The 23501-nt window shown below is 42.4% G+C and overlaps 1 protein-coding gene across 1 annotated transcript in view; it reads left to right on the top strand.

The window, feature by feature from the left end:
* FAT4 (FAT atypical cadherin 4) overlaps positions 1-23501 on the top strand; it is a gene marked incomplete at both ends in the record, with an annotated part of 119576 nt that overhangs the window by 58709 nt on the left and 37366 nt on the right. Inside the window, 5 exons of the mRNA XM_084204240.1 lie at positions 2661-2792; positions 5509-5770; positions 7412-7762; positions 11778-12700; positions 13372-13546. Coding sequence (XP_084060366.1) covers positions 2661-2792; positions 5509-5770; positions 7412-7762; positions 11778-12700; positions 13372-13546 — 1843 coding nt within the window. The remainder of the gene's footprint in view (positions 1-2660; positions 2793-5508; positions 5771-7411; positions 7763-11777; positions 12701-13371; positions 13547-23501) is intronic.

The raw sequence follows: 23501 nt of genomic DNA, 5'->3' as shown, positions 1-23501 counted from the left end.
TTCTGCTTCATGTTGGAATTTATTGAATAATTTCAAAGTGAAATTAATTGGTGAGCTCCTGGATGCTCAGTTTACATCTGATCTCATTCAGGATGTAGGAGACCCTCTCTTAATGAAATGCAACAGACTCTTGTTTGGGGAAAACGTGGATTTTTTTCTCAAATCTTTTTTCATAGATGTCTTAGGCCAGGCTGGATGAGCCCTGAGGAACGTGGTCTAGTGAGTGCCATCCTCATCCCTGGCAGGGCGGGTGGAACTACATCATCTTTTAGGTCCCTTCCAGCCCGCACCATGCTGTGGTTCTATGATTGTTTCAGCTAAATTTCTGCAAATGAGTGCATCCAAGGATCTGACTCCCAGGTCTGCAGTTCTGTTTGGAAGCTGAAGCAGTAAATTCTAGCAGAAGTAAAAAGATAGCTTTAGACACAGATGCAAATTGGACTTAGCCAATGGTGAATTAGGAAGCAATACACATTATCTAAGCCTTGTGGATGAGTAATAAATGATGGTGTAAATGCTCTTTAAAAATGCTGTGTTATTTTCTACAAATTCTGATCCTTATTTGAGGAGTTCTTATTTTTCCACCATCTAAAGCACGTCTTTGGTATAAAATACAGTTTCTTTCTTTGCTTGTGAACTGATTTTTCAAAATAAATTTTCCTCTTTTATTCTTACTTTTTTCACTTCTCTGGAATCTGACTTTATAATTAATTATAATTAACTTATTTGTCCCCCAACCCTTAGCCATCTGTGTTCTTGGATCCTCGCTATTTCACATTATTCAAGCTGTAGGCAATGCACAGCTCCTATCCCAAACCCCCCAGAAGTTGTCACATATTTTTCATATCATTTGTACAAAGGGCAATCTCTCATCATGAAAATGGGTTCTGGTGGTGAAATGTCACCCTGGGCTGAAACATTAGCTGTGAATGACATGTATGGTAGGAGTAGATGAATTGCAGAGCTGTGCAGCTGCTTTACCTTGAAACCCTGTCTGGGGAAGTGCTGCACTTCGGGGAGCAAAGCAGGAAGAGTGTGCTGTGCCAGCTCCACGGGCAGGGAGGGCTGGCAAAATCCTTCAGCCGTCATTTCTGCCACATCCCTCCCATTTCTGGGATTAGTTGTCACCCAGTCTCCTTGAAAACCAACCTAGGCTGGTTTCTTCTCCCAAAGTTTGTGTCTGGTGAGGTGGCTGTCAATCACTGTTCATGATGCTCTGCTCAGCACTACTTCTGCTGTCAGGGATAGAAATTTGACAATAAAACCTGCTGGGTTGATCTGTCTCAGGCTGTGAATTGTTTTGTGTACCATTTTTGAGTCTCCAAAGGGATTAAATAGGGAATAAATAAGTAATGGCCTTCTATAAAGGACCCCTGTTCTGTCTCCACTTCCAGCACATATAGCCATTATATTAATATTATACTAATACTAACATATATTTCCTCTGTGTTTGGGATCATCATGGTGATCAAGCCAGAACAGTTTGGCAATTGGTGGTCCCTGTGAAAACAGAACAGAGAAGAAAATGTTATGACAGGGACTAGAAACAGCAGAAATCATAGACTTTGGATCACCAGAAATGCCTCTCTTGGTTATATCCAGAGCAGCCCAATCCATATTTTCAACTGAGTGCCTGGAGAATCCTTGGGGATAAGGGCATAGCAGATACTGTAGCATCAATAAGGTTTTGTCTGTCAGTCCAGGTACCTTCTTAAAGTCATCCATACTTTTGCCTTTTAGCTTCTCTGTTCCTCAGTTCTTTCAGCTACTCACTTCCTCCTTAGTGGGTCTTCAGAGTTTGGTGACTGTTTAATATTTTGGGTCCAGAACCATACTTTTTTTTTCCATGATAAATATAAAACATCTGTGTCGTCTTTTTCTATTTTGGTATATTACATTCCTGACCCAGCAACAAGAGAAAACATAGCTCTGCATCTTTTTGAATTAGCATCAGCAGGGCAGCAATCTTGCTTATGAAAAACGAGGGATAAAGATCACAAAACAACCTTTCAGGAACTATCATTCTTACTTGGAAAGGCATACAAATATGGCATGTGAAAAGAACATTTGTTGAGTTTTGGATAGTCAAGGAGAGTAGTGGGCGCTCCTAAAGCAGCGTTTGTTTGTAATTAGAGGGGAGTTTTGAGAGAGAGAAAAGCAGATTATTTGTTATAAAATATATTAAGTGCAAGGGTGTTTTTTCCCCCTCTCGGAACGGAGAGTTGCCAATATATAAACATTTCAGAGAGAATTTTACACCACCTCATCTTTATGTCAGGCAGCATTTAATGGTTGAACGATCTCCTGCCCCGGCACTTGGCAGTTCCTCTCCAGGGGCTGACTTTGAGGATTACAGTGACAGTCTATCAGTGGATCTCTTCCAGTATAAACTAGACTAGGACCATTTAAAATCAGTTGCTATCAACAAGTCAAATGAACTTTATTTGTCTTAGAGGCTTTCCTAGGAGTATTTTATAACAATGTGGAATTTTAATATCCGGATGGGCTTTTCCTATTGTCGGTGGGATTTGGGAATGTGCTAATTCATGTGATTAAGAGCAATTTACCTGATTTCTTTCAGAATTATTTTATTAGTAACGTTCAGGTCCAATCCATGTCCAGTGCTCACTCCAATTTTTTCCTACTCCTGCTTTTTACAGGTAGAAATAACACTTCAGGATATCAATGACAACCCACCAGTATTCCCCACAGACATGCTTGACCTGACTGTAGAGGAGAACATAGGGGATGGATCTAAAATACTGCAGCTGACAGCCATGGATGCTGATGAGGTAGGAGCATGATTTCAGTTTTGAGTAAAAGTGCCATTCTGGACATGTTTTTACCCATTTTCTTCATCCCTTTGTGTGAGCTTGGCCTTAGGAATCATGGCAGTCATTCCCAAAGTTCTGTCCAGTACTGTGGAGGTCTAAGATAACTTTGAAACCAAGATGTTGTAGTTGAGCCCAGTTCCAAGGTGTGCAATAAAATTAATCTGGGACAAGCCTTGGAGAACAAGTAAAACTCTGATAATGCCTGCTTTCCCTCGACTAGACCTAATAAAGATCAATATTATCCCTTCCAAAAGAAGTTGTTATTTTACCAAAAAGTGGAGTAAATGAAACAAGGAGAAAATGTGTGCTCTGTACATGAGTTTGTTTGCAAAAGATTTTTGCCCTCTGAAATTCATTATTATGAGAATGCTGCAACTAAGATACTGTGAAGAAACTACCATGCCATTGATGCATTCATTTATTTTAGAAACTTGAGTTATAAAAATGTTAATCATGCTATTTTTGTTTGCTTGAACTGTTGCTTTCCATGAGGAAAACTACTAAAAAGCGAATATAATCATACAAAAAGTTGGTGTTGGCATTAAAATACAGAGTTACACTTGACAACAACAAGCAGTTCTTGTTTTCCAATAACAGGGCAATTCAACCTCCTCAGGAAAATTTTATTCCTGGCCTTTTTTCTGTTAGCTTGGTTAGTCTTCCTGTGATTGTTAATTGGTGTACTAATCTTACTACTACAGAGGGAACCACGGGAACACCCCCAGGAATGGAGTGAATGTGATTGTAAATATTTTGGTTTTCACTTTATTTTCCAGTAGTAGCCTGATACACAGACAAAACCCAGGATTTTGGAAAGGTGCACTTGTGTAACAAAGATTCTAGCTGCTTGTCTTTCTTTTAGGAAGCAGTAAATACTGAGCTACCACTCTGTGCTGTGGTATGGCAAATATATCTAAGATTAGAGCAATAATGCTCCAGCCTCTTTTTAACCATTCCTGAACTGCCCCTTATCTATGATCCATTCTGAATAATCACATTCCCACATCCAGTGGGAAGTGATTTGTTACCTTAGAGGGAAATCAGTCAGTGTTTTTATCAGTGATTCCAATTTCCCTGCCAGAACATTTGTAACTCAAACTCTTTACAAGGAGCCCAAGCTTTCCTAGCGATGCGCAGCTTTGGACTGAGATACCTTTTTATTGCCCCTTGCTTTTTGAAGGGGGAGGATTTATTTTGAGGGCAAAGTATAAACCAGTATCACACATGGCTGTGAGTTTAGCTGCACTCTGTTAGAAGGACTCTGGCTGGTCAAACACAGGGTGAAGAATGTGGTCACCTCTGGAAATTCCCATGAGATGTGATGGCTAAGCCACACAATTGGAGGAAAGCCTGTGACATCCCCTAGGCACACCTGAGCACACAGATGGAGCACTGCACACAGCTCTGCCGGGCTGGGCACCTGCAGAAACCTGTTTTCTTTCTAAATTTCCTTTTATCAGTTAGCTCAGTCTGACTCTTTGAAAGAGCACCCCAGAGAGAAAGTTTGGCACGGGGCATGCTGGTAAGGTCAGGTAACTAATGCTTGTGTCTCCTCTGGCAAACACAAGCAGGTGTTTATCTCTGTCAATTTGCTTTTTTAGGCAGGAATATTTGAAACAGCCCTAGAATTCCTTTCTGCCTTCTCTCTTTGATCTGCTGTTCATTGCAGAAGTGCCACTGGCATGTCAGCAGCAGGTTTCAGCTGTCAAACCTGAGCTCTGGCCTGGCACCAGAGGAGGGCACAGTAAATATCTGCTTGCATTTCCAGGCACCATCAGCACACAGGGTTTAGAATACTGTATCTGATATTAGAGGCTACCAAACCTTCAGTGTCCTTAAGCCTGTCTTGCAAAAAGAAGTACATGACATCTTTCTGTGTAACATTACTTTTCCTTAATTTTCCTTTCAACCAAAATGCTCAAAGTCCACATGAATGCTTCTTTTTTTTCCCCCCAAGAATAAATGAAATTTTGTGACCCAAAAGCAAATGCTTTTGACTTGCAGCACAACCCAAGAGATCAGAACTGTGATTTTAATGATGTCTGATTTGTCACTTTGGGGTTTTTTATTTACATGGGTAAACAGATTTCCATGCAGAAACTGACCTTTGAGGGGCTGCTGCAAGCACAGCCTCCATGAGTTTCTCCTGACCATGAGCTGTGGAAGTGCTGCCACGTGGCTGCCCTAGGTCCACCCTGCTTCCATGCCTCCCTTCCTCCCTCTCCTGCTCCCTCCATCCTCCATCCCATCTCCAGAGAGCAAGAAAGGCAGGGCTGATCCCACTGGGGGGATTTAATTTAACCTTAATTAATTTAACCTTCAAAGATAATAAGGATCAATGTTTATTCTTGTTTTAAGAAGTCACATGGCTCGGTTATGCTGGTTTGAAACTAAAACAGGTAACAGAGTGTTTTGGTATTGGTTGGATGAAATCCTTCTACAAAGAGTAGAGCACAAAGTATCTGGGTAATTTTATCATTTCACATCTCATAAATAAAAACTGTGTGTATGTGGGGCTGAAGCAGGGACTGGGCAGGAAGGCTGCTTATTAAAGGAAACCGTTGTGAAAAATAATCCCCGAGCGCAGTTCCTGGAACGATCCTTGTCTTACTGCGAGTTATGATGTGGTTTTCCTGGGGAATGAGGCCATCTGACCACTTCTGTTCTGGCTTAGGGAGCCAATGCCCTGGTGACATACACCATCATCAGCGGTGCAGATGATAGCTTCCACATTGACCCCGAGTCGGGGGAGCTGATCGCCACCCGGCGCCTGGACCGCGAGCGCCGCTCCAAGTACTCCCTGCTGGTGCGCGCCGACGACGGCCTGCAGTCTTCGGATGTGAGGATCAACATCACCGTCAGCGACGTCAATGACCATATCCCCAAGTTCTCCAAGCCAGTGTACTCCTTTGACATCCCAGAAGATGCCACTCCAGGTAAACAGGACGTGGAAATACGACCGCTGGGCTCTCAAGGGGTTGCTTTCTTAGTTTAAAGCTGGTTTCGTATGCAAGAGCGTCTTTTGATGCTTAAAACAGGGGCTGTAGATTAAAAAGTGTTTAGGTTAAAAAAAGTTTTCAAATACTGGGTTATATTACATGTCTCCAGGTGAGAAATGAGCGTTACTGCCAAGATTTTATACAGATTGCTAGTACAAAAGCAGTATCTACCAGCAGTATGTTCGAAACTTATTCTAAAACATGAATAAATCAAGGAGATGCAAATTATTTGGTGTTAGCTTTCGAGCTTTTATTGTTAGGGTTTTCATAAGCATGGGAGTCTTAATTTGGGGGAACTAAGGTTACCCCCATGCCTCCAACTTTTGCACTCTGCCCCACAGTCCGTGTCCCAAAATTTGGTGGTGTTTCACATTAAAGAATCACAGTGCAATCAGCTGTGCCTCAGGAATCTGATCTGGAAGTAATTGAGATGTCTGTGTAGCACAGAGTGCTTTGGTTGCTGATCCCCAGCCATGCTCTTTTCTCTCAGAGCCTTGAGTCTTGGTCTGTTTCAGCAGGAATAACCCTGGAAAAGGCAAGCCTAATTCTCTCCACATGAAAATGAGACTTCTCTCGTTAATCATGTACAGGGTGTGCATTAGTGCTCTATAGCCAGCTCAGCAGTGATGGATGCTGAAGGAACAAATAGGCTGTTTTTGTATTAAAGTACTGCATCTTCTCCTGCTCTGCTCTCCAGAAGTCTGGGAGCAGCTGGCTGGCTCACCCAGCGGGGAAGGGCCATGAGGTTTCCCTTTTGAGGTTCCACTTTCTATCCCAAAGAGTAATCCTCATTCCCCTTGCAGTTAAAGAAACATTAAAGCTTGAGACCGTCAAATAGGTATGAATGATACCAGCATATCCAGCTGGATTAAAGGGGGTTACAGCACTCTTCTTTGTTCTGATGATATAAGCAGTTTTATCATGTCTCTTGAAAGTAGTTAACTGTGCTGCACGTAGTTCATCTGGTTCCAGGGAAAGGAAACCTAATGATTTTCTTGGAAATGAGCTGATCTTAATTATAATTAGTGTTCGAAATACTAAAAAGTGACACTTGATTTCCAAACTGTAGTCAGATAGGTCAGCTATGCAGAAATGAAAACACTGGCACAAATTCACAGGGCGTTGAATTTCAGAAAACAGCAGAGAACAGACCCCTATAGGGTTTCTAGTTTTCTAACCACAGTTACCCTGAAAAGGCACTGTTTCAAACAGCAGGGCTGGGTTATGCGGTTTGTACTCACATATTGGGTTCTGCATTTGGAAAGACACGTCTAGAAGGTTCCAGAACTTGTGATTGTCTGCGGCAAAGGGAGTCATAGTCCTTTGAGTCATAGGAAGGCAATGCCTAGCAGGACAAAAGGTATTTTTGCCCCTGTTGATATCTAGTCTGCATAATATAAAAAACATTCCTAGCCATTTCTTACAGCGTTTGAGTAGAAGCAAGAACATGATGTCCCTATAATTATTCAGACGGTGTTGAGGCTTGAGTTTCCCTGGGAGGGCATCTCTCATCTGTGGATCTGCTTGATGCCGCGCTGTTGCAGGTGCCTGATGGTGCTCTGCTCTTGTGCCACGTAGGTTCCTTGGTGGCAGCCATTCTTGCCACCGACGACGACTCGGGCGTCAACGGGGAGATCACGTACACCATAAGTGAGGATGATGAGGAGGGAATCTTCTTCCTGAATCCCGTCACCGGGGTCTTCAACCTGACCCGGGCGCTGGACTACGAAGCACAGCAGTATTACATCCTCACCGTCCGCGCTGAGGATGGGGGAGGCCAGTCCACGGCCATCAGGGTGTACTTCAACATCCTGGACATCAATGACAACCCGCCCGTGTTTGGCATGGCCTCCTACAGCACTTCCCTGATGGAGAACCTGCCCCCGGGATCCGCCATCCTCAACTTCAGCGTCACTGACGCCGATGACGGTAGGAGTTCCCTGACATTCCGTGTCTGTGGTCCTAAGGCTGTGCTTCACCACAAGACTTATTAGAAATTGGGAAAATTAGGGCTACCCATAAGCTGCTGCTCTCGTATGCTGAAATTCACATTTAAATTAGACCTGAGTCTGCCAAGTTTTTTTTCTTTAATCAGATGTTATCTCCAGTCATCTTAAATGCACTCTAACTTTTAAGTCTATCATGAAGATCGTTGTCATCTACAAGTTGTCGATAGTGGAGGTTAAAAGACATATTGAAAGAGATCTTAGGAAAATTTGCCATTGAAATAAGCTTTAATATTGGGATTATTTATGGCATCTAGAGGGTGTTAATGTGTTGAGTGTAAAAGGTACAATTTTTATAGTTTGCTTAGCCATTTCGCCATATAGTTTGTGCCCAAGCAAGGAGAATTACAGATTATGACCATAAAATGCATAAACAACATTCCATCGTGTACCGCATTTTCTGAAGTGTCCACAGACATTACCCTGTGTAACTTAATGCAAAACTCTTCATAACTCACAGTGACTTTACAGGTGAAGGTTATTTTTGTGACATGTTGAGGAGCAGCCCTTTCTCCTCTCAGCTTGACAGGGCTCAGTGGAGCCCATGGAAGTGTCTTTCACTGAAATGTGCTTCAAGGACAAAGCACCTACGTGCTTCGAGGAATCCCTCTTTGTGCACCTAAATTGACTGAACCTATCAAGGTTGCTCAGCAAAGCAGTTTTGCCTCAGGAAATGCTGAGTTGTTGGACTCCAACATTTATGTGGGGAGATAAATTTTCCGCTGATGGGTGGAATTTTCTGTGGTATAAATTGTGTAACTGGTTTTGAGATCAAGCTGAGGAAGGGAGAAGAGATTCCATGAGATAAGCCAACAATTCAGAAGTCATAACTTTGTGATGCTGGCTGGTTTTGCATGAATCTCTCTTTCACCACACTTGTGAAGGCGCTTACTTTACATAAAGTAAACAAGTTGGAGGAGGAGCTTGCTCTTGTATCATGCATACTTGGGGAAGGGATTGTTCCTCCAGACTTGTAGATAAATGGGTTTGTGTCTATCTCCTCTTTCATATCTTATTTTCCTGTCGGGACTACAGCACTTGGTTTCAAACCTCTTTGGAAGTTAATTTCAGTTTGCTGTTATGAGTCTGTTTTCCTTTTCTCTCGCGCCTCATACATTAATTTCCATCTGTGCACAGTGGATGGGAGCTATATCATAGCACTGACATATCAACTCACATTCATCACACACTCAGTTATCAAGGAGGCAAATGAGTACTTGAGGAGCAATGCGAGGAGAAGTCAGATATCTTGCCTTTTATATTTTCTGGCATGCTTGCTTTTCTAGCAGGCTGGATTTAAAATTAATAGGGCAGAAATATCATTCCAAGAGCATGCCAGGTTGAGTTCTCCCATAGGACTGTAACTTAAGGAAATGTTATGATCTATTGTTGTTTCTGTTTCAAGCCCAAACTTGTTATCTTGTGTTGTCTTATGTTTATCTAGAGCACAGAAATAGCTAGTGCTAGTATTATACTCTTCTCCATGTGCTCACAGATAGTGCACTCAATACAAATATAATTTCGTTGATTATTTATGTTACATGATCCTATAGTTTGAAAGAGCTCTGAAAAGACATTGTTTTATAATGAGGTATGGCTGTTGTTTTAGGATAAACACTGATAAAAGACAGAAACATGGTGATAGTGAAACTGCTCCAATTCTCATTTTCTTGTTCAGCACACCCCTTGGGAAACAGCAGCTGTTTATCTCAGCTTGGACTGTTTCATATACAGGTCCATAGCAAATATCAGCTGCAGCTCTTGGATATTTAATAATATCATAATATGTACTAAAGAACTCAGTTACCTTAAACTGATTCACTTTGAAATTCAGATTTTATTTTTTCAACAAAGAATTAACAGGAAAAAGCTCAGAGGAAAGCACATGCGTGTTTGTCAGTTTGTTAAAATTTTTCATAGGTGTTCCTCCAGGCAAAGCTGGTGTAATTTCCCAGCTGAATTCTGCAGGTATTTATAGAATTGCAGAGGGGAAGTAGTTTTGTTGGGTTTATTTTTTTTTAGTCTTATTAGTAAATAAATAAAAACAGAAACAAAACTCTTTAGAGGAGTCTTATCATGAAATTGGTGACTCCATGTCTGTCCTTTCAGTGTTTTATCAGATGAACCCTCAGATTAAATAAACCTAAGGTTCAGCAAAGAGGATGTCCCTCCATTCTCCCTAAGAAAAGCTCTGCTCCAAACTTTGGAAGGGGGGATGGCTGAGGTGCACAATGCCAGCTTGGCATGTTGGGTTTGAAACAGAGAATAGTTCATTAAGTGCCCTTCCTGGCTCCACTGATATTTAGGCAACTCTTCTGTTTTATAGTTTCATTTATATAAGCATCAGCAGCACGGAAACCTATGAGAACACAGGACAAAGAATGAAATGTTCATGGAGGTGAGATAAGGAATAACAAACTAATTTTTTCATAGGAATAGAAAGCACCATAGAAAACTCTGGAGGGGAGAAGGGGAAATAGAGTATTTTTTTTAAAGTTATTTTCTTTTGCAGGACCCAAATCCTACCCATCTCCAGAAAAGTACTTTACTGAAGTCAAGGCTTTCATACATATAATTAATCATTTGAAAATACAACTGAACAAAGAGCAGAGTAGCATTAGACTTTCACTGTCTTTCACTTGATTCAAGTAATGGAGAAACACCAATATCTGGCAGATAAATGTATTAATTTCTTTAATTGCATTCAAATATTTTGTCTTTCATGTGTTTTCTATTCATTTTATAATTTGACTCCTTCAGGATGAAAAAGAGAGAGGGAAAATTGCCAATTACAGTAGCCACTGGGGGAAAGACACATAAAAACTAGATTTCTCAAGTCTGAGCATAATAAACAGAGATTAATAAATCTAATGCAGGGATAATTTTATTATCAAAGCAATTCACTCAGAGAGAAAAAAGCTTCTGAGTAAAAATGATAAAATGCACAGCAATCAGTGAAGTGGGCAGCTTTCTTTGCATGAACAAGGTAGTTTGAGAGGTAAATTAGTAGCTAATGTTTTATTAATTTACTAATCCTAAACACAGTCTTGAATATGCAAAGCAAGAGCAATTTTTGAAATTAATTAAAATAGGGGTAAGATAGATGGAGGAGAGAACTTTTTCCACATTTGGATGTTCCCAGTGATTAGAGTGAACTGTGGAATTGACACGGTAGCCCACATTGTTTCCTACAAAGAATTTTTAAGGATATTTCACAGCCCTGTCCAGGTTCAGGATGCATTTCCCTTACTGGAATGATAAATCTCTCCCCTGACCATAATTGCTGAGTGAGGGCTGTTCTTTTGATATTTTGGAATACCATGCCATATATGGGAAGCATACCTTTCCCCAGTATTCACTCTTGGCTTGCTCCAGCTAGGCTTGGGAGTTTCTGCTTGTGGCTTTTTTTAATTGAATGGAAAAATTCATGAAATAATTACATTAATAATAACGTTGCTTAGTTGAACTGGGAAGAATGGAGGAAACCAGATGTTCAATGAGCAGAGAACTTCTGAGTCTTGGTTTCTGAAGGAAAACCCTCCAAATCCTTTATCCCTAACCCTTGTAGATGGGGAAAAATTACTTGTGGTGCCACCGTGGAGCTCCTGCTGAATGAAAAGCAGAGATGAACCCTGCCAAGTGTTCCCTCTGTGGCCTCTCCAATTAACATCCTCCCTCTCTCTTTCATGAATATTATCTTGTCAGAAAATAATAATTTCAAAGGCTTCTGGTCCACTGTGAAACTTGGCTGAAAGTAGCAGATGGATTCAAAAAACGGTGGTGAGGAGGCTGAACACTCAATGTGATTGCGCGGTCCTTATTTCTGTGGGAAAGCGAAGGAAAATTTCCTCTGGAAACAAGGCCAGAAATATTGATACTTAGGGGATACCAGTGGCATGAAGTCATGTCATCTACCTTTCTTCTCCCTCCCCAACCAGGTCCCAACTCTCAGCTGTCCTTCAGCATCGCGTCCGGGGACAGCGCGGGGCAGTTTGGCATCGACAGCCGCGGGGCGCTGAGCATCCGGCAGCCCTTGGATCGGGAGAGCCAGTCCTTCTACAGCCTCGTCGTGCAAGTCCATGACATGGCCCCCCTGCCAGCCTCCAGGTTCACCAGCACAGCCCAAGTTTCCATCATCCTGCTGGACGTGAACGACAGCCCCCCGAGCTTCATCTCCCCAAGGCTGACCTACGTGCCGGAGAACACGCCCATCGACACGGTGGTGTTCAGGGCGCAGGCCACGGATCCCGACAGCGGTCCCAACAGCTACATCGAGTACAGCCTGCTCCGGCCCCCAGGGAACAAGTTCAGCATTGGCACCATCGATGGGGAGGTGAGGCTCACCGGGGAGCTCGACAGAGAAGCTGTGGCCAACTACACCTTGACTGTGGTAGCCACGGACAAGGGCCAGCCGTCCCTTTCTTCGTCTGCGGATGTGGTGGTGGTCGTCCTGGACATTAATGACAACAACCCGCTGTTTGCCCAGAAGCTTTACAAAGTGGAGGTGGCGGAAAATACTTTGACAGGGACGGATTTAATCCAGGTGTTGGCTGCCGATGGAGATGAGGGGACAAACGGGCAGGTCCGCTACGCCATCGTGGGCGGGGATGCCAGCAATGAGTTTCGGATCGATTCCGTGACGGGGGTGATAACTGTGGCCAAGCCTTTGGATAGAGAGAAGAAACCCTCCTACACGCTGACTGTTCAGTCATCTGACCGTGGGAGCAGCCCCAGGACTGATACCACGACAGTCAGTATTGTCCTGAAGGATGTTAATGACTTCATTCCCACGTTTGAGCTTTCCCCCTACTCTGTGAACGTCCCCGAGAATTTGGAGATGCTCCCAAAAGTTATCCTTCAGGTGGGTACATTCAGCAATAAATACGTGTCTCTGACCATTACTGGCATGCCTACAGTGTTCTTCCTCCAAAATTAAAAAGGCAAAACAGGGCAGAAGTTGCCTCTTGGCTTGAATAGAATTTGCAGTTTCTGTTGGCTTGTTTTCCTTTTTGTGTGTATGGGTGAGCTTTTTTGTTACCAAGAGTTAATATTATTCTTTGGAGTTCTGTTTGTGTTTCCTCTGCCTATCTTCACACTTCCACTGGGACTTTCAGAGTCTGCTCTATCCTCTCATCTCATTCTCAACTTCCATGCAACAAATCTCTCAATCTGGTTGTTGCCTGCATGGGATGATGCTGTGTGCCAAATACTGGAATCCGACAGCAGGACGTGCAGTGCTTGCTCTCATACAGAGCTTAGCTTATACCAGGTTTTCACTGAGCCCCCAGCACAGTCTTCCTGTATTTACACTTGACAAAAATAAATAATCAACTATTTAGTATTTTCAAACTATGCTTTTAAATCCACCACCACTGTGTTAAGTATTTTTTTTTCAATTACTGCTAATTTATAATTGTAGCACTTGCATTAATTCAGCCCATTAATTTGAATTATTATTATAGAGAATGCTTTCTCTATCCCAACATAATTTTGGAGTCTTTGATATCTGTTCTGTTTGCATGGCTTGTGCAGGTTGTAGCAAGGGATGACGACCAGGGGCTGAACAGCCAGCTGACCTACGTGCTGGTGGCTGGCAACGAGGAGGGAGCCTTCACCCTGTCGGGCAGTGGGGAGCTGCGCCTGGTGCGGAGCCTGGACCGGGAGGCCAAGGAGCAGTACCTGCTGCTGGTCACAGCTGCTGATGCAGGTGAGGCAGGCAGAGCATCTCTCCTGCTGGGCTCCTGTGGGAAACATCGCATTCCGGACAGAAAGGAAATGTTTTTGTGGTGGTCTGAAAATTTAGTGCGTGGAAGTTGGGTGGTTGTGTTGGACGGGGATCTCCGCAAGGAGGGATGGGCTTGCACGATGTCAAAGGGAATTTGGTTTCTGGAAACCAGGATTTTGTTCCTATGTCCAGTTTTCTGCTGTTGGTAGTGCTCAGTACTGATTTAGGTAGGTGGATTTTTGCCCTGCAGAATAAGTGGTCCTACCTAAGTAATAAGAAATTCATGTGTGACTACAGAAAACTAATTTAAATGGCAATAGAACCCTGTATGATGTTGGCATCACAAATGTGCAGAGGTCACATCAGTGGCCAGAAAACAGCTATAGACTACTCAGTTAATCTTACTGAAATCTTAGCCCTGAAAATAAATAAGAATTTGCATTTCAACATTTTAATATTCTGCTTTGCTCAGCATCCAGTCATATCTTTGCACCACAATACCAAATGTATTCCAAGTTCTTTCATTTAAAACAGCACATGAAGTCTTGTTATGAAGATTAATTACACTTTCACTTGAGGTGTCCAAGCCCAAAATTTTGGTTTCAGATTTTGGTGTGAGTATTATTAACAAAGACATCCTGCATCATACTTTGGACTGATCTCTGGTCTCCCATGGTTTGATGGATTTAATTTACTGCAGAACTTGTTCCTGCTTTCTAGCAGTAAAAATAGAAGCAGAGCCGACTTGTTGACAAGTGAAAACAGTTTTGTTTTCTGCCATGCTGTGTGCAGTATCTTGTGCCAGTGACAACAGCTATGGCTTGTATTTTCCTATTGCAGCAGTGCTCAGGTATTCCACAGTCTGAACACAGCTGAAGCTGAAAAACACAATTTTAAGGCTTGAGGTATCATTTGTCTTGTACTTTGGCTGGAGGTAACTGTGTGCTTTATGGTTTTTACACTGGCTTTCTATTACTCTGTAGCCTCAAACTGCTCACTTGTGACTTGGACCTGCTAAGCTTGAATGTCCTTATGTCCCTTCAGAAGCTGAGGCTGGATTTGTCTTGATGTCTCTTTGGTCTCTCAGTCCAAGCTGGCAGAAGTCAGTGAGGGCTGTACCGAGCAAAACACCCAAAGACTGAACTGATAAAAGTGGTGTCATGCAGCCAACAATTATTGTCCTTCTTGGAAGAGGGAGGGGAGCAGAACCCAGCTGTACCCTGCGCCTAGCACTGCGTATAACCAAGAGTTGGACCAGAGCACGGGCTTTACCTGGACTCTGGTTCCTAAAAACCCCACACAGTCCAGGAGATTTAGCCAACAGTTCAATCCAGCAGTCCCAAATGAAAATATTCACCTGTGCTGGGAGATCTCTGAGTTTCAGGTAGTGCAGGGAGACATTAATACATGAAGTGTGTGTGCATGGGACCTTTGCCATAAGTGGCTGACAAGAACAGCAGCATGTTTTGTGAGTTCCTGCGTTTAAACACGTAGATATCGCACTGATTAAACACTTCAAAACTTCTTTTGAAATTTGCTGTGTTCTTTAAAGCTAACTCACAAGTTCCCATGCCATCCTGCCAGTGTTAAAATGTACTAGCAAGTGCGTTCAGCAGCAGCTGTTCAGTAGTAACTTAAAGCTAACTGCTTTAAGTAACTTAAATGTGACTGCTCTACTGTGCTTCAGTTTACAACCTGACTGATTCACAGCTGCTGTGATTTGGGATCATTTTCAACCAGGCTGGTGAGTAACATTAGCTATCATCTTCTGGTTGCACTGAAGAGTTCTTCTGAATTCATACCAGCAAAGAATACTTGGGAAACTATGCAATCGTGATTTATCCAAATCACACGAAAGTGGAAGTGGCAAATCAGTGGCAAAACTTAACTTGATTTCATGCAAGTGGGATGGGGACCATAGGCACAGTAGGTATCCAGGTGGTACCACACTGGCTGCTGCTAGTCAGTGCATTTTTCATTAAATGATGTATTTCCTGCCACACTAGCAAAAAAGGTGGGAATGACCCAATCTTGAAATGGATAACAAAAGCGTTTGGAGTATTTGTGTTCTTGAGCAGCTGTTAAATGTTTATAAAAGTTCTCGCAGGCACGTCCAGCTCTTTGCCTAACATAACCATTTCTACCGAGTCTCTTAGTTTGTGTTTGTTTGATAATTCCTAGTAAGAAGGATTTTGCATACAGACCATTCATCCAGAAATACACAGGCAAAACAGGTAGGGAAGCTGTGCCTCACGAAGTGTTGGAAAAAGCAGACTTGTCTGAAATTGTCCACATCCATATTATATTTGAAAATGAATCAAGGAAAAGGTATTATCCTTTGCACTTTGAGGTTGGCTTTTATTAGCTGTAACAAACAGTCTTTCAAGTAGTCTTTAGCAGCCCAAAGAACAGTCTTGCCATATATGGTGCATCTGATTTAAGGTTTGGGGTTTTTTTTACAGATAAAAATCATGGTACACATCCAAATGCAGTTAACTCATGAAAAGTCCATCAAGAGCAAAATACTGTCTGTCCAGCCCTCTTCCCATTTTTCTTAGGGTCTGCATCTCAATTTTTATAGGCTGCACTGACTGGTTTGAAAGATTCAGAGATGATATCCTGCTCCTAAAGAAGTCTATGCCAACTCTTCCTGCTCTTTCCAGGAAGCAGACACAATACATACGTAGAAGCACCCTTAGATATAAGAACTAATGGATGACCAATTTAGTTTTGGCTGCCTTCCTGGTCTCCTTATCCATAATCAAGGATTTCTTGATTTTCTTAGGTTTATTTTCACTTCATCAAATTGTGACTGTGGATTCTTGCTGTGTTACCTTAGCCTGTGTAAGGGAAGCTGCTGGAAGAAGGATGACTTGTAATTTTCCATTATTTTTATCTCGAGGTGTCCCTCCAAAGCACCTTTGTAGATTTACAGCATGTTTTGGCAGCGGGCACGCTGAGTATAACAGCAAGGGAAGGATTAGGACGTGGCAAAGCGTGGAGCCAGTGGGGCTGCATAGGATACAGTGCCTGTGCCCTCAGGGATCTCTGTGCTCTTTCACAGCACAGAGGAGTGCTCTCCCAGAGCAGATCTCAGCCCTGGGCATGTGGGAAGACTTGTGAGTGATGGAAGAGCTGAGCTGCTCATGAACACTGGGGACAGCTCAGGTGGGGACCGCTGGCGGGACCACGTGCCGCAGCAATGGAAATCCAGGTGGTTGTTGGAGAAGTGCTTTCCCAAGCAAGGGCTCCCTCAGGCCCAGGGAAGTCAGGCATGATCTATGCAGTGTCCTGGCTCTGGCCCAGCCATTCCTTGGCCTTGGCTGCTAATCCTCCGCCCGCTCCTTAGGGTGGATGGCGGGTCGGCGGAGAGTCCTCCCTGCGTGCTGCGGGAGGGAAAGGACGGACAGACCGACTGCTGGCGCTGGGCTCGGTGATTTGTGTCCGTGCAGGCTGCACAAAGGGGTTTGATTCCTACCTTGGTTTATCATCACTCTTCCCTCACTTCTGCGCTCCTGCTGTGCTCTTACTGCAGCACGGCCTGGGATACTCGACCGCCGCTCTAGGCAGGGGGGATTTATGCGGACACGCAGAGCATCCAGCGCTGGGAACATTCAGCATCTTGCAGAGCGGTACACCTGTGGCTTTGGTGGAGAAATAAAACATAATTCAACCCCAAAGCTCAGCCATCCCAATTTAGAGACCCTCTTGCAGCTCAGGCTGTGAGACCAGAGTGCATGAATTATAAATACAGCGACAGGCAAAGTGATGGACTGTGGAATAACAGGATAGTGTTTAGATTGCAGATGCTGCCCCAGAATGTCTGCTAGCATAAACGCCAAGAAACCTACACACAACTATTTGAATGTGTCTTCACGGGTCTGCTTCTACCACATAAATCTGCTCTGCTTTGCTGTACCTTTCTTCATGGCAAAATGGTTGGGAAAAGAGACTTTCTGCCTTTTTTTTTTTCACCCCATCTGGTGGGGATGCGGCACTAGGTAAACATTCAACTCTGGCGGCATGACAAGAACTGGTGCAGCTGCTTTTATCATCCATGTCTTTAACTCTTTGAGCAATTTTCTGGACAAATGTTAGCATTCCAACAGTCCTCCTCCTTTTATTTATTGATTGCAGGGATGTGGAGTAGCACATCTGGAAACCTGCTCACTGCCCAGGACTACTGTTTAAATAAACTGCAGCCACCACCTCTTGATTAGGTTGGCCAGAATGGCACATTGCCACAATAAAACCAAAATCAAATCGTGATGTTTCTAATTAGAAGCTGTGTTCCTGTGTTGGGGGGGGGGGGGGGGGGGGAATTATTTTATTTTTTTAAATAACCTATTTACTGATTTAGATAAATAGGCCTGAAAGAAATTAATCCGTGACTGGTTATTATATTTATTTAGCTGTTCTTTGTATACATCCCTGGCCTGGATGAAAAACAAACATATGTTTTTTCTTTAAGAAATGTTGGTCCCCAACTTATGCATTCTTTCCTTCAAGAATGTAGGAGGGAGACCAAGCAGAGAGGTTATATCCTTCTCAGGAATTCTCTTCTGAGCTAGGCTTTTGGTTCCCTTCAATCCTAAAATCAAATGAAAGGTGACAGTGCAGTTGTGTTGGTTTTTTAACACATTTCAAGATGTTTCCCAACAGCAAAAGGACAGCTGTATTTTCTAGTAATGTTTAGAAAGTCTTATGACTCAACATTGTGTGAGATTTAACTGGCTAGACTAAATGACACTTGTACTCATCCTGTTTCCTTAGCAGACACTGTATTTCTATCTAACACAGAGTCTGCAGTGTGAAAAGATGTTGCCTGAAAAAAAAAAAAAATTATTTTTACAACAGATTTACTATTTTTAAATTTTGATGCTGTCAAAACAAACAAGCAACTCACTTATTTCAGCTAGAGATGTCCTATTTGCCAGGTTTTCTGTGCAATGTCTAAGTACACCCATTGCTGAGGCTTTGGTGAGCTAAATGAAGCTGATGTCTGCTCACCTTGGTGCTTAGCAGTTGACAGAAAGATTGCTCTCTTCTGTGGTCTTGTTTTATGGCACAGCTGTTTCAAAATGACTTTTGGGTTCTCGCCCAGCTCCATTTCTTTCCTTGTATTCATGGAAGCTCTTCCTTGTGTCAGTGCTGTCTGCTTTAGCCTACTTTTAGTGGTTTTCTGTTTCACTGGCTTTTATTATTTTTGCTCTTTCATTATTGGATCTAAAACTGTTGATGGAGTAGTTCTGCCTGATTTTTTAATTTATTTCTAAATGGCACCTTGGGACAACTGAGATGGTGACACTCATCAATGAGTTCATAGTGTTCATATTGTCTAACCAACCTCTAAAATCAGGAGACAAGAGAATTGAGAGTGGCATTTTGTGGTTGTGGCAATCTAATAGCAGGGTCTTGCCCTATCACAGAGCCTAGGAGCTGTTAGCGCTTGGACATTTTTCCCTAGAAGAAAAAGCTCCAAAAGCTATTTAGGAAAACCCTTTGTGGCAGAGTCAGTCCAACATGCCCTGAGGAGTTATTGTCAGGGAAAGCAAGCTAGAATATCATGTTGAATATTTTAAAATTTTCAAGTTAGAATCGTCAGTTTTTCAGTTTGCAAGCTGTTGCACTTCCTCCCTTACCTCTTCATTCATCCATCTTGCTCTGATTAGTTTGGAACTTCTACATCAAACTTAATTTTCAATTGTTCTTCTGCTTACATCACTTGCCTGTGAAATTCTATTTCATATCTGCTAATGAGATCTCTGACTGTAATCTGTTTTGCAGAAGAGTACTTAGAGTAGTTGTTAAGCAGTTTATCAGCCTTTCAGAAATACTAAGATTTTTCCAGCCTTGGTGATCTTAAACCGTTTTTTAAATTAAACATTACACCTTATAAATTGTGAGTCTGCTAGCTCAATCTTCACATACAAAGCTTCAATTTCAGGAAGCCTTAATTGCAAGGATAAAGCAAGTAAAACATGCACATATGGCCTGAACACTTAGCCTGCTGGTTAATCTTCTCTATTTGTACAGGGTGTTTTTAAAGCGTAATTCAGAATTGTGCATTACAGGAATTTCGCTGTGGGATATTCAGGAGTCACAGGCTGTCAAAAATTGCCTCAGTCAGCAGCCCCTGCAGGAGCCAGCTTCTCTGTTTTTTCTGTTTACAGCAATAACTTATAACAAGGAGGAGTAATTTGGTGGTTTTAAGAAAATATTTTTTTTAATGTCTCTGCCTTTCTCCTGAGTTGTAGTTCCACTTTCTTTCAGTCTCGCTTCTTCCACCCGAGGTTTTGGGTGGGGCACATGGTCGTGCCTGCTCTTTTTGCAGGCACAGGGAGATCATGAAATGATTTTGGATAGAAGGGACCTTAATCTCCTGGAATTCCAACCTGCTGCCACAGTCAGGGGCACCTTCCATTAGACCAGGTCACACCACGCCCCATCCAGACTGGCCTGGGATGCTTCCAGGGATGAAGCAGCCACAGCTTCCCTGGGCAACCTGTGCCAGGGCCCTGCCACCCTCACAGGGAACAATTTCTTCCTTACAGCCTGTCATGTGCCATGATTTTTATGAACATTAAGTTCAGCATTTTCCTTAATTGTTCTTATTTTGAAACATTTGGTAGAAGGCAACTTATTGCTCTGGAAAGAGATGCATTTCTGGCTAAGAAATATGCAGTATGTATGTGTAAGATGGTTGAACATCTTGAAACTGTGCTAAATATATATTATACTTTTTCTTTATTGCATGGCTTTTGTTCTCAGTCTGTATTCCTGTAGGTCTGTAACAGTGCTCCAGCTTTTTTTTTTTTTTTTTGTAATGCCTCTCTGGGTTAACAGCTGCAGGAAACTGCTCCTGATCAGAGGAAGAAAACAGGGATAGGGAAATGTGTATATACACCAGAGGCCTTAAAATTGCCTCTCTGTGTGCCTGCAACTCCTGTTCTTTCACCAGCATATTGCATTTCTTGCTATGTGATGTTGCCCCTGTCCTGAAGCACCAAAGCTTAATGGATTCATAGGATGCAGTCAGTCAGGAATTTTGGTATCCACATTTAAAACCCGTGTGGATAAGAGCAGATGAGAGATCTCATCGTGCATCACTGTTGTGGGACAGAGTTTTCTTTTGCACTCTCAGAACAGGTGTGAGTTTCTGTGTTCATGCACACGCACCAGCGTAAGGGTGGCTGGATGTGTTGTTGCTTGAACAAGGTTGGGCTCTGGTCTAGTGAATAATTTATTATTTTGTTTTCACTTTTTATGTTCTCAAATTTAGTTCTGTTTGCTCCCAGCTTATTTAGGCTGCTAGATGGGGGTTGATATTCTCTTTTCTTAATGCCTGATGTAGTACAGAAAGTCCCTGGGTTTTTTTTTTTTTCCCTTGTTAGATAATCCTTGCAAAAGTAAGGATCTGTCCGAACTATCAATATATTCCCTTGGTTTTTGAAGTTTTTTGTTAAATCAGCTTTGGGATCAACTACTGCTTTGTCCCTAACTATGAGATAAACTCAGATTTGACACACTCAGAAATTTTGAAAATCTGAGTTTCCTGCATGTCTCATTCAGTCACTCACTGAACTGCTTGAGAGTATGGATTGCTTCTAACTGTTTAATATCTTTTATTAGCCACTTATTTCAGCTTTTGTCTCAAAATAGTCCAGGTTCAAAAGTTTTTTTAAGACTTAGCATGACAGCCTGCGGTGAAAAATTGAGTAAGAAGAAAACAAAGCACAGTCACCATACCCAGCCAGGACAAATATTTGTGGTGCAATCTTGTAGGAAGGACTACTTTTTCTCATTTCACAGTTTCTTCTGTGTTCTTGGAAAATTAGTTAAAGTTGTCCATGTTCCAGATCAAGCCTAGTGTGCACTGGAAATGCAAAGTGTAGTGCAGGCTAGTTGCATTTTCACTTAATGTAGCTCTGTGTTTATTTTAAAGCTCACCAGCTGAGTGAGGCTCAGCACACTCTGTCTGCATTTAAATGCATTTAGAAAGATTGGCCACTTTATTGTGAGAAAGGCCTTGTTTACTTAGTGAAAAAGTTAATTCTCTGTGATAACACATACAGCTCCTAGTCCTGGGACTCATTCACTGAGTGTTTGACTGGAGAAGTGAAATCCGCTTTGTTGCAAAGCAACACGTTTCACTGAGGCAAAAATTCCATTTCTGTTAAATCGCTTTCCAATTTTCAGGATAATGATGTGTTTAATTTACCACAAAACATGGTAAACTGCTTGCAGGATGAGTCTTGATTAGTCAGTAAGATTCATTTTATTTAATTTTAATTCTTTTTTTTTTTTTAATTTCATTTTACTGAAAAGTATCTGTGGGGTTTTTGCTTAAGCTTATTGTTAGTTTTCTAGCGCGTGATTTTGATATTTTAATGCTGGCAAAAACTTCTGAGTTCCTGGTTTCTGAAAGGAATGATGGTTTTGCTATCTGCTGTGCTAAGCATGGTGCAGACAGGACCTAGAAACCATTAAGGCTTCAAACAATATGTGGATGGTGTGCTGGACACATTCTCCTATTTCTAATTTTTGCTGTGAGCCAAACAGCACCGCGCAGCCGAGATAATTTTCAATAGCATCATCTTTTCCTGAGCTTTCCTGAAGAACCGAAATGGCTTTGCAAGTTTCCTTTCATGGCTTTTTCTTGCTGCTCCAGTGCACTAAGTGCACTGATCACTCCCCAGTCGCCCAGATGTGGTGTGGAGAGCTCAGCGTGTACCAGAGCAGACACTGCCACATATTGGGGGATTCCAGGGAGCCCAAACAGCTCACCCTCCTAATTCCCCAGATCAAGGGACAAGCACATGGTGCACCCTTCTTCCAAGGCTGCTTGGATGGACTGAGGCAGAGGTGAAAGCCGTCTTTAGGTGTGTCCCTTGTTGGTGACTTTGTGTCTTTGAACATTGGCACAAGTGAGGGCAATGAGTGGCTTATGATGAGTTCATCCAGAAATGTGTATTGACCTCTCTTTGCTGGTTGTGCAGCATTTGAAAAGCAGAGATTGTCAGGTTAAATGGTATTTCTCCCCACTGACACCTTCCTCCATTCTGTTGTCCTTTCTTCTGTTGGAATTACTGCACAGAGCCAATATTTTTCATCCCACCTCTCCTGGACAGAGGGAGGAAAAAATTGAGATCGCTTGTTACAACTTTTAAAGTAAAAAATTACAAATATCATAGTATTTTTTGTGGTGATCAGCCTCAAGCAAGCATGGGTGAATGGAGCAGAAAACCTGCTTGTAGCTCTTCATCAGTCCCAGTCCCATCTTGCTGGGGAGAGCAAGAGAGGGGAGCCACAGCCCAGTGCTGGCCCAGCCCAAGGTGGCCTCTCATAACCTCTCTCTGTAACTCATCCTCCACCACAGCCTCCCAAGGTCTGCTCCTTCTCTTCATCCCCAGACACATGTTTACTTGCAGATGTAAGCAAAAAAGCTGAAATTTTTGGAAGAAAATCCGTGGGAAGCAATTTTCCCCCTGAACTCAGCGTTACTCTTTTGACACTATCCCAGGTTAATCTCTATTTCAACAATGACGTGCGGGGACGTTTGTGGGACCGTCTGCTTAGTGTATATGTACAGCTGCCACCTAGGAAATCAACTGTGCAGCTCACAGAAGCAGACCTCAGCACACAGAGATGGGGAAACCCACAATTATAATGAAAATAATATATGAATGGCACCATCTTATAAATTTTAAAGATGTGATGCTCACTGAATGGGAACAGACAATTCAATCTCTCCTATTCAGTTCACACTGTGAATTTTATGTTCTTTCATTATTCATCATTTGGTTCCTTCACTCCTCCATCCTTCTAGACAACTCTTTTTCCAGCTTGGATATTCTAAGACTCTGTGAGATGTAGTATTTTGGGATTTGGAAAATAAAACCTACTAGTTGTACAGCACTAGAGAAATGCTCTAAAT

The sequence above is a fragment of the Fringilla coelebs genome (assembly GCF_963513975.1).
Source record: "Fringilla coelebs genome assembly, chromosome: 4".
NCBI lineage: Eukaryota > Metazoa > Chordata > Aves > Passeriformes > Fringillidae > Fringilla > Fringilla coelebs.
Note: the sequence above shows the minus strand (reverse complement) of the source record. Positions and strands in the feature narration are given on the sequence as shown.